The sequence below is a fragment of the Acromyrmex echinatior genome, chromosome 2 (assembly GCF_024713525.1).
Source record: "Acromyrmex echinatior isolate Ae372 chromosome 2, ASM2471352v2, whole genome shotgun sequence".
Lineage (NCBI taxonomy): Eukaryota > Metazoa > Arthropoda > Insecta > Hymenoptera > Formicidae > Acromyrmex > Acromyrmex echinatior.
This window is the reverse complement of record NC_141853.1, coordinates 3575096-3586815: the sequence shown is the minus strand read 5'-3', so window position 1 is coordinate 3586815 and position 11720 is coordinate 3575096. Positions and strand designations below refer to the sequence as shown.

Genomic DNA, 11720 nt, shown 5'->3' with positions numbered 1-11720 from the left:
CAGAACTGGCAGGATCGATTTTGCAAGAATTAAGATACGTGAATTCGATGTAATTGTGCATGTAATTGTGCTTCAATAATTAATTCAAATAAGTTCAAGTTAATTAGCAACTTGCGTGCTTAAAACAATCAGAGAACGTGCAAATACGCAGAATCCGTGACTTATCGTGCGCAGATAACGGTCGTCGTTAATGACGCTTTTGATTAATCGCAATACCGCGTCATTCATGTGTGCCTGCACACATCGCCGTCAAATCGGAAACGTTCTGCTTGCGATTCAAATCTCGCGCCGCGCCTCGTTCGACGCATGCGCGATCGCTCGGCGCGCCGCCGCTAGAGTGCGCCACGTCGGAATTACGGGCGATTTTCCGCGACGGTCAGTCCCGGCGGCGCCGCGGTAGCGACGGAAAGGTAGATGGACGGAGCAGTCAGTGGTTATGAGAGCGACATGTTGGACATGTTTCGTGTGACCGTGCGCGTGGCGAGTGATCTCTGACGCGCGTTTTCCGTGCGTTTCTCGGATCTCCTCTTTTTTTTTCCTTTTCTCTTCCTCTCTTTCTCCCGCGTCCTCGATCCTCGAGCGCGGTGCGCGCGAGTGTGATACGGTGGCCTGCGAGGTGCGCGACAATAGTGAAGCGAAACGAGCGACACGCACGTCGTCGCTACATGTGAAGTGTCGCGAAGGATAATTACTCGCCGTCGCGCCCGCTGGTTTACCCGGCCCAGCAAACATGAGCTGGGGCACGGAGCTCTGGGTGAGTATCGCTCCCACCCTCTTTTCTTTTTCTTTCTATTCTCCTCTTTCTCAGTTCTCTGTCCCGTCTCTTCTTCTCTCCCTTTCGCTGTCGCGACCGTCGCGTACGTTCGTCCTTGTCGCTCCTCTCCCGCACCGCACCGCGCCGCGGGCGCTCTGTTCGTCTCGCAGGTCTCGCTGCGATTCGCTTCCACCTTGCGAGATTCTTCGGGACCGTTTCGAAAATGAGTCTGCCGTTTTCCTCGCGTGCGGTTCTTCTCAACGATCTTCAGCGTCCGCGGCGCGTATTCGACGTGGAATGGCACATCCGTCCCATTCGTCCAACTGCTGTTCCCCGTGTTTACGGCGAGCACGTCCTCGTCGCGGTGAGAAACGTAAATTCACGTAGCGAGCAACGGTCAATCTCCCGGACGGGGAGTCACGCGTGTCCCGTAACTCTCGCATGCGGACTATAATACTGCGGTATCTGGTCTCAGGTAGTCGACGTTTTCTCCGACGTTAGTCGCATACCTACTTCCCGACACGACCCGAAAGGCCAGACCCGTTCACGCCGATGGCTGCCCATCCCATTCATCCTCTAGCAAAATTCCCTCCTAACGCTCGTCCGTGCGTAAACAATGCCGTTGTTTGCTCGCACGCGTGTTTTTTCTTCTCTCTCTCTCTCTCTCTCTCTCTGTCTGTCTGTCTCTGTCTGCTCCTTTCCAGCCGAGGCTCGGTTCTTCATTTTTTGCTTAACTTATGGTTAGGCTTAATATGACGATAATGTAAAAATTATATTTTTCCTGTTGGTTGCAGAAAAAGCAATTTTGTAACTGTTGTAAAGATTTTTTTGGAATGATTGATTTATACGTTTAAATCTAGAGAAACTAAGAATCAATCGTACAAAAGAATCTTACAGTTGCAGAGCTGCCTTTTCTGAACGCAGCCATGGTTAATCACTAAACTGACGTCACTCTTTTAAACTGATAGTTTTGTAATGAGTAACTTTTAAAGTCGCACATTATAAATCGTCAGTCCAGTGATTAATTGTAGTTAGAAAAACACAATTTTTATATTTTTATATTATCAAGTTAAGAGAGGTTAAGTCTATGCACAAATTAACTAGAAAGTGAAAAATTCGGGTTCGAATATACACTGAGAAAAATGATTTGATTGAAAATTGACAAAGATTTTGATTAAATCAATCAGAATCCTATTTATCTCAATTCGAATTTTAGTAGATTTAACCTGAAAATTTTCTAATTAAATTTACTAAAATTTTCTAGTTTGTCCATTGTATACCTGCAGGATTTGAATGTACTCGATTCTCGAATGCGAATTCAGATATTAGACTCGAACAACGTGCGCCTCGATGATTTTGTAGTCAAGTTTTTTTTTTTCCTTAAGAAACATTACACGTCCAATGTTTGTGACATATTTCCACGTCGACACGTCTTATCGATCCCGAAATATGTTCACTATAGTATGCTTAAAAACTAGATTCTTATTTACTTTCGATAATCTAGTCTCATTTTATCTTTTCTATGAGCTGAATAGCGTATTTGTGATTTAGAACGCTAAGATATTCCCTAGTTGATAAGATATTCACATAAAAAATGATTTTGTTGGAGTACCTGCAAACTTATAGATAGATTTGAAAATGATTTTGTTGAACTATTAAAATAATTATGTAATTTTCAGCATGATAAGCAATATTACAAAAAAATTTGACATTTTAACAACCATCTTGAGCACAGTATAATTGCGATCAGAAAAAGTAGCTTTACAACTTGTGTAAAAATTTCTGGTAAAAATGAACGAATTAGAAGATTCTTTCAACCAGAAAATTCTTTATTCATTTTTAACCAGAATTTTAATTAATGTAACTGAATTTTCTTTTCAATGTAAAATTCTTAATTATAACTGGATATACATATATTTAGATCCAGTGAAGAATAAAGGATAAATCAATCAATAATGAAAAATTGTACAACAGTTGCAAAGCTACTTTTTCTGCTGAACGTAGCCAATTTTAAAATGTTTTGATGATCCAACAAAATCATTTTTAGATCTCTATCTACCAAAACTTTTAAATGCTTCTGTGAAGTTTCTTTTTAGAAAAAGGAAAAAATTATTTTTTAATTTAACAGAAAATTATTGAATAATGATATTAGCAAATAGAATATATTCTTAACATGTCAAATGTCATTTTTCCTTTCGCACATAACTTCCAATATTCTCTCGCATTGTCGGGGATGCGTCACTCTTATCTCATCTACAGAATAAATGCAATTCTTTAAACATTCAGTGGAGAAACGTGATTCATTTGTAGCTCATTCTTGAAGTTCCATATGGTGTTCGCGTGTGTTTCTCCGTACGCCAAATTAAACTTATCGGATCTCCAGACTTTTCCTCTTATCCCTCATCATTCGGAATGACTTTCTATTAGCTTGCCATTAGACGTCAAATCGAGGATCACTCTAACAGCTTCGGCCGTCGCAGATCCGTCGGGTCTACGCCGCGGTATTATGTCATCTGTTATTTGTATTTGTTAAACGGCACCTTATCGTTATCTTTGAGATGTTCACGTGAACGTTTCGCGATTATCTCGAGATTATCTGGAATCACGGAAATCTCTTATACGATTCACTTGACTAACAGATTCATTAAGCGTGTCCTCATCATGTTTAATGAAGTTAGATGGAATGGATATTAACATTTTCTGTTATTAGACGGGATCTTATCTATGTTTGACAATAATTTTTGTAAATTTTGTCATCCTGCCTTTTTTGCTTCTGAATTATCCGATTATTTATTCAGTTTTGAAATTTAATTTATGTTGGAAATATAATGATTAAATTGGTGATCAGTTTTATATAACCAATTACTGTAACAAGAGGTTCCGTTTCATGCATGTTATTCTTGTTGTTCACCGAATATTGAAGAAAGATAAAATGATACATCATGCGCATCATGCATGAAACGGAACGCAGCCCATGACATAACTAAAAAATTATCATTTTTACTTACAGAAGTAGATTATAAGTTCGGAAACACGCACAAAAAAAAAAAGAAAAAAACATACCTTTATTCCCTCTGCAATCAACTTACTACACCAAAATTATATTTAAAGTTAATATTACAAAATTTCAAAACAATTAAAATATTCAAACTCATTTTTTTTTTAGAAAACTTTGAATTGCGTCGTTTTGTAGCAAATGAATGACATTACTCCCTTACTTTAAAAGTAATGAATGATACAATTCGAACAATTAAATTTTTCAAAAAAGAAAAAACTATTTTTCAACTTAATAGAAAATTATTGACTCATCAAATAATATTGGCAAAAAGAATATATATTCTTATATATAATCAAATATCTTTTTTATTAATTTTGTTTTATAAAAATTATCTTTTTGTGATAATTTTGACTTATTATTTTAAATGTTATTATATATTTAGTGATTTTTCTATAAAGTTAAGTTAGACTTCATAAGTTTTATGTGGATGATTGATAGAGTAATATTTATTTAACTCATTCATGATAATTCGAAGATCATATTTTTTTAAGTAAAGGGGCGATATATAATACTTATTGATTATTAATTTAATAATGTGACATTACATTTAATATACTATATATACATATATATATATTTAAATTGATAATACTACCGATGAACTAATACTTATTGAAGTGTACTAGTTTTCACCCTCTGTATCACTTGCCTGTCGATTTATCCGGCTCTCTATCCGTCGAGATCTTCATTTCGCCTTGAGCGAGCTCGTAACTTCACAATATAAATTTTTTTTCGATTAATGCCTAGCCCTTTATCACGTGCTTATCACCTTCCTGCACAGAACTGCTTATTAGATGCTACGTATCTATCCATTTATCGAACCTTTCAATTCGCCTTAGACGAGCTCATTGTTATAATATTGCATATTTTTATGATTCCACATTTAAATATCTCTTTTCTTTTAAAAGTAATTGGTATTTTTTTTATCGTACCTTCTTCGATTAACAGTTAACATTTTCTCAAATTCTTCCACTTTTCTCTTTCAGTTGCTCTACTTGTCGAGCTGTTCATTTTACCTTATCTCGGCAGATACAGTGAGAGCAAAAGTATTTGTACAGGGAAATTTGTTATAAAAAAAGTCTTATTTGTAGAAAATAAACATTAATTAGCAATTTTATACAATGAACACATTCTAACATAAACAAACGAGCTTCGCATGTATTCCTGATTTTAGAAGCTAAATTTCTCGTCTGTACGAATATTTCTTGAGTAAACAATACAATTTTTAATTTTGGCTTATTTTTCAGATGATATATTTTGTATAATTAATATACATCATTTTGGTATATATAATTTTAAGAAACATATAGTCTACTTTATTCTTTATGAATAAATTGTTAATTATCCAACAAGAAATGATCGAGACATCAATTCGACTCATTTCTCGCTGGATAATATTTACTTTTTAAAAATAAAACTGTTTTAAAAAATATTTTCTCAAACAAATACTTTTTGCACTCACTGTAAGTATTTTATCCTATCCTACGAGATCTAAGTTAAGGACGTACTCTGAAAAAATCCATTTTCTTTAGATTTTTCTAAAACTTACAGAATAAGCTTGTTTTAGTGTCTTGAACATATGTGCTTTAAAACTCATTATCCGGAGCGAGATTAAAAATCGAAATATTCTACTTTAAAGTTGAAGCGTTTAAAACACACACACACATGTATACACACATATATGTGTATACACACACACACACACACACACACACACACAGAGGATCCCTATCTAAAGCTTATTCAAAAGTAGTCTTTTTATTCACTGTGAAAAAGTTTTTTTTAACAATTTTTTGAAACAATGAGATATAAAATTTGATATCATAAGGAATAATATGAAAATTTATCTGAATATGGCTTCCAGTATTCATTTTTAAGAAATCATTAAGTAAAGTAAGTAACACAGTAAGTAAAGTCACTATTTTTTCGACCAGTAGGCAGTAGCGAAGACGGGAGGCATTTTATATTGTATAAAGAAACTTGTATAAAAATATTAACACTTATGGAATATCTTATAAAAGTGAAATAAATTTTCATAAAAATTTTCACAATGGTGAGCACTAATATGCATTCATTAGGTTGAGCAGTCGGAGAACGTCCTTAAAGACCCTTAAACCCTTAAAGAGGGTTGTTAAGATTAATGCACGTACAAGGAAAAATTATTCTTTTTACACATATTTTTATTTTTTACTCTCATTGTTTGAGATTTTACACACACATTCTATATTTTCTATAATTAGTAATACGTATTCCAATAGTCTATGTTCGTGACACATGAAAGATCCCAATGGTATCCTGCCGAGAGCAGGCTAAAGAAACTCGTCCCTTTATTCTGGATTTCATTCGTGAGCGTACAATTGAAATTTTTGTCAAAATATCGTTCTTCACGTCTCCTTTACAGAGGATACATTTTTGGAAAAAAATATATCTTTTTTCCTCCCGCGCCGAATTATCTGCCACATCGTCAACGTCGTCGTCTTTTTCGTCTCCGTCGTTGTTGTTTTCGCCAACGACGATATGTAACCGCGATATCCCCGAAAACCAGTTCGCGCTCGCCGAGAGTTTTGCCTTTTCGGTTGCTAGCCGCGGGCGACGTTCCTCGTTGTCCCCCCGCGGTTTCCTGCTCGCCTTCCTATACCTACCTCGGTGTTCTTTCTGCGCGCACCTTTTCTGTCCCTCTCGCACAACGTCACCCTCCCTTCCCCGCCCCCTCGCACCTTGCCCGTGAAGGAGCGTACGTTCTTTTGCTTCCTTTCCCGTGAAATCCTCGACGGCGACAAACGTCGGCTTTGCGGCAGACTCACGTCTCGAGAGAAAGAGAGAGAGAGAGAGATATTCTCTGTATTTCAAAAAAGGCAGTCCATAACCGACGCTGGATATAGGATATACGTTGTGTCGTTGGACAATCGAATATTCCGCACCGCTATAAAAAGTTTTAGTCTTAGGCTTGCTTTTTTTCTTTCTTTTTTTTTTAAGAAAGAACATTACTCTCGACAAATATAAAACCAGCAGTTTAAAGAGACATAATTGAAAAGCCACAGGTAATAGAAACAGGGAATAACAGATTTCAACCTATCAGAAACGAGAAACCGTATTTTAGTATACATGATGGTTTCTAACACGTTGAAAATCTGTTCATCGTTGAAATCTGTTTATCGTTCTTATTTATCGTTCCTATTGCCTGTGCTTTTCTATCGTTCCGCTTGGCTTAGCGCCGAGACATTACCGTGTCTCCTGATTAGGTATGCATTGAGTTTAACAGTTATAAGAATGTTATAGAAAAGCACGATGTGAAATATTTATTTTCATCTGAAAAAGAGCGAAACTGTGATGACTTCTCAATGTCACGGATTTCGGTGAATGATAACACAGGCGATAAGACTCGAGGAACGTTTAAAAGCCCTATAAATGGATTAAGAGTCGCACGCGCGCTCATTTTCTCAGAAAAATTCTTACGCACGTTCGCGTTTTGTGCGCATAAAATCGATTCGCTCTTTGCTTGCCAATGACGTCCCTGCGCCTTCGGTCTCTCTATTAATAATTCATTCGCGCATTCCACGCACCATAATTTTCGCTACTCATCCCCGTTATTTTCTTGATATACTCGATCCGCTACCGAAATGCTCCGTATGGTTCGAATAATATTCAATTGTGTCTCTCATTTTGTTCTTTCGATCCTTCAATTATCGTAGATATGATCGTTTTAAAATATACGTTATAAAATTTTTGGACTACAACCGTGAACGATTGAGAATCTGAAACGAATTTTTTCAATTAATTTTATTTAATATCGTTGTAATTTTTATTTGATAAATGTTTGTCTCTTAGTGTAGCACACAGAATTATTATTTCCTTTTGTTTAACATAAAAATTTTATGCCTTATTTCGTTTCTTTATATGAATATATGTCATTTTTTTATGTTTATAAATTTTACATCAAATTTAACGATTTTTTAACAGTAAATTCATGCAAAAATTGTAATAATGTATATTTACATTTATTCAATATGTATTATAATGTGCATATATTGAAAAAAAATTATTGAATTTTATTAAATATTTGTTTGAATAATACTAATAAAATATTTATTTACAGTAAGTAAATATTTATTCAAAATAAAAATATTATACTTAAATTAAATAAATATTTTACATTTAGTAAATGTGTCGTTAGTATTATTTCAACCAATAAATTAAATTCAGTAATTTTTTTTGTTTTCAGTGTTTAATATAAATTTTTTCTTTTTTCTTTGTTCTTCTCTAAGATTCTCTCTTTCTCTTTTCCTCCATAAAGATACCACGAGGCACGCCCGTCTTGTACATAATGCTCAAGAGTAGCAGCAACTAGCGGTTAAACACGTACGCGTCTTGTATCGTGATTCACGAGAAGGTGTACGACACATTGATGATTGATACGCGATACGTGCATACCTTGAACCGCGTGTCAATTTTAACAGTTGATAACGGAAATTACCGCCGCTAATCGAATTCCATCGATCGTAACTCGATAGATATTTGGGGTATCACTTAAATCTGTTAGCGGATATTGTATTACACGGAACGATTTTACTCGTCGAGTAGGTATCTAAAATTTTTTATTGATACAGATCTGAATTTTATCAAAATTAATCGTATCAAAATAATTATGTAGGAAACTCAAGCACAAAAAGCAATTTTGCAAAAAGCTTTGACAATTTGAGCAAACAGTTTCAACGTCCTACATAATTATTTTGATAGTCTAACCAAATTATTTTTAAATCTGCATTCAACTAAATTCTTCGATATTTCAGTAAAATTTTTCTATGTATTAATGTTCGTTTCTACATAATTGGAAAGAGATCTGATTGCTTTAACCTTCGATGAACTAGATGGGAGTGTGACATACTTCAGTAAGATGTAAACTTCTATAAAAACTTAAAAAAAATATATTGCGCACAAGTTGTTGTTTTGTGTAGCTGGAATAATTGCGACGTTGCCAGTTATACTAAATTAGTATACTTATGGTGAAATATAACATGGAATGGGGTACCCCGTATGGTTTGCCGTATTGATTTTTTCCACCTGGTTAGCGGAAGTTAATTCTAGATGAAAATGAATAAATCAGAATTTTCTAGTTGAATCTATTATAATTCTAGTTGAGAGAACCAGAATTCTAAATGATTAAATTGGTATGATATTATAGACTTTTCGTTCATTTTCAATCAGAAATTGTTTTCATGCCCGTTTTTATCAATGTAATTTAACTTTAATCTCGATTCTACTAATTTATCTTTTTTTAAGAATTAGTTCTAAGAATTAGAAAAAGATGAAGAGTAAATTAAACCGAGATAATTTATCTAATCATTGATAGAAATGAATATTTTTTCATGCCCATTTCTATCAATGATTAGATTAATATGATTAGACAAATTTTTTGTAGCTTTGTTTATTATGTTTAAATTCCCTTCATAATATTATTTTGATACAATACAATTTTTTTCACCTGAAATCTATTGAATCGTGATCGACAGGATGTTGAACATATCGATATACTAAGCTTGACGTTTCTAAGCTTGAAATAATCGAAAAAAGATACCTAACTGTAAGATACAACAATCTGCTGTAAAATTACAGCAATCGGTCACGAATATAAAATTTCTCTCCTTTACTTTTCACGTAATACTTTCTTCCCGAAAGAATCCGAATCGGGAGAACGATTTTTAGTAAATCGAAGACAAATGCTCCGAACTATTGTCCGATTTACCTCCTAACCAGGCGGCCAGTACTGACCCTGACGAATTAATTCCCCCAATGCATTCAGCAGTAGAATCGATAGTATGAAGACAGTCATTGGGGAAGGTGGGAGAGGGAAGCAGGTGGCATGGAGGTGGGACAGAAACGGAGATACAATCATGAGCACTTACGTCATCCGCCGTATACATACGGTATTGCGATTTCGGAAATAACACCAGCGATTTCCGATTTCGCGCTGGAGAAAGTAACGCTGTTTCCTCGTAACCTTCACGGATTTTCCCTCTTACTGCACATTTCGTTTTCCTTCCATTTCGTCCGCAATAATGATCCGCGTAGGTGAACCGGAAGAGAGCGCGACATGACGAGCGAGAATCAATTCATTGAATTCATGTTTTTTTTCTTTTGTGTGCAAATGAACTTCGATGGAAGGTTTTCTCGATTATTTGAACTTGATCTTTCCGCTATTTATTTCCAAGGAAGTTGTTACTATTATAATATGTTATTCTTATAAAGATGTACTTTCTCTACATGCTGATGCTCTATATTAGATTTGAATTAAGTGCCCGGTGTATGAAATGTTTTTTTATAAAAGAATATATATAATTCTACATAAAATATCTTCGTATATGTTTTTGTTTTGTTATATAAAAAAAATACGAAAGAAAGATTAAAAAGATAATTTTCATTTTTTTTTTGTTTTGTGTTTATAAAAAGTAAAGTTTAAAAAAATGAAAGAAAATGTCTATATGTTATATAATTATAAAAGTAATAATTGTATATAGAAAAGTTATTATAGTATATGAATATAAATAGAACGTTATAAAATGTAATCACAATTTTATTTTTTGTAAGGAAAAACAATACAAAATGCAAAAGTTATTTTTATAAATATTTTTTATTTATCCTTTTTATTTTTTGTTTTCATATGGGTAGAGTTTATACAAAAGAAAGAAAAAAAAATATATAGACATATTTTATATATATTTATGTTTTTTACATAAAACATTTTTTAGAATAATTTCAAATATAAATTGTTCGTTATTGTGAGTGAGTTCTTTTCGATTTACCAGACTACGTATTCTTCAATGTTTTATGTTCGTCTCTAATTATTCGGCCTTTCCGGCGTTTTTCCCGTTTTCCGTCGAGATAAAAGGAAGGCTATCCGGAAATGAAACGTTTCAGGAATGTGTCAAATCGTGAAATTACCGTGATACACGCAAGACTACGACGCGAGATTTCTATGAGCTAAAGATGGTTATTCATCATTTTTCGCTGAAACACATAATCGACTAACGGAAACGCGCTCCGCGAAATTTCCTAATGGAGATTAGTCGAGTAAGCGGTCCATCTTGTAACCGTACATCGGACATGAGTTACCACAAAAGGGATTTCATCTTGTTAATGCGACTTTATTAATTTAACTGTTTAGTATGAAATAAAAAATAACAGTTAATAGAATTTTAACAAATATAGAAATTTTGTATTAATATACGAGATTTCTATCCGCACTCGCGTATAAAAAGAATTTTGATAACACTTACAACGTTCTTGAGGAAATATCGAACGTTGAAGAAGTTTCGATACGTTTTATATCTTTCCTCATAGCTTGTAGAGGAAACCGCTGATCGCTCCTAACTGTACCGTCATAAATTCTTTTTAATGACAAAGTGCACCAAGTGGAAACTCTTATAGAAACGCGTGACGTGATTTAAATTTACCGTAAAGAAAAGGCATGAGGAAGTAGCGAACAGTAACGACTTATTTATAGCATAATTATGATCGCGCAGCGAAAACTGTTTTCAACTCTAGGATTTATTTGACCGGTTATTGCTCTTATTATTAAGTTCTTAATTAAAAGTGCTGTGTTTCCGACGTATTTTTTAAATTAATTTCCCTTATACATACAGAAAATGTCTTAATGTGTGTTTTAATAGAAATAAAATGAGGTAGATTCAAGAGAAATATACATTAGATAATATTTAGATAGAGAAATTGAGCTATCTCAGTCAAGAATTAAATATCAACATACCGCGATTTATAAAATAATCAATTACATTCCCGCAATTAATTTTGAAGTATGTTTCGCCTTTTAATTATCGATTATAACGTTAATTCTAGAATAAATTACGAAACTTTTGATTTTTGAAAAACAGCATGTATTTTGACATTTAATTA

At 34.0% G+C, this 11720-nt stretch overlaps 1 protein-coding gene across 5 annotated transcripts in view; it reads left to right on the top strand.

Moving 5' to 3' along the window:
- Positions 1–342: 342 nt before the first annotated feature.
- Cip4 (formin-binding protein 1-like Cip4) overlaps positions 343–11720 on the top strand; it is a 43429-nt gene continuing 32051 nt past the window's right edge. For all 5 annotated transcript variants that reach the window (XM_087416762.1, XM_087416761.1, XM_087416759.1 and 2 more), the window contains exon 1: positions 343–754. In XM_087416762.1, coding sequence (XP_087272888.1) covers positions 731–754 — 24 coding nt within the window. In that variant the 5' untranslated portion in view covers positions 343–730. The remainder of the gene's footprint in view (positions 755–11720) is intronic.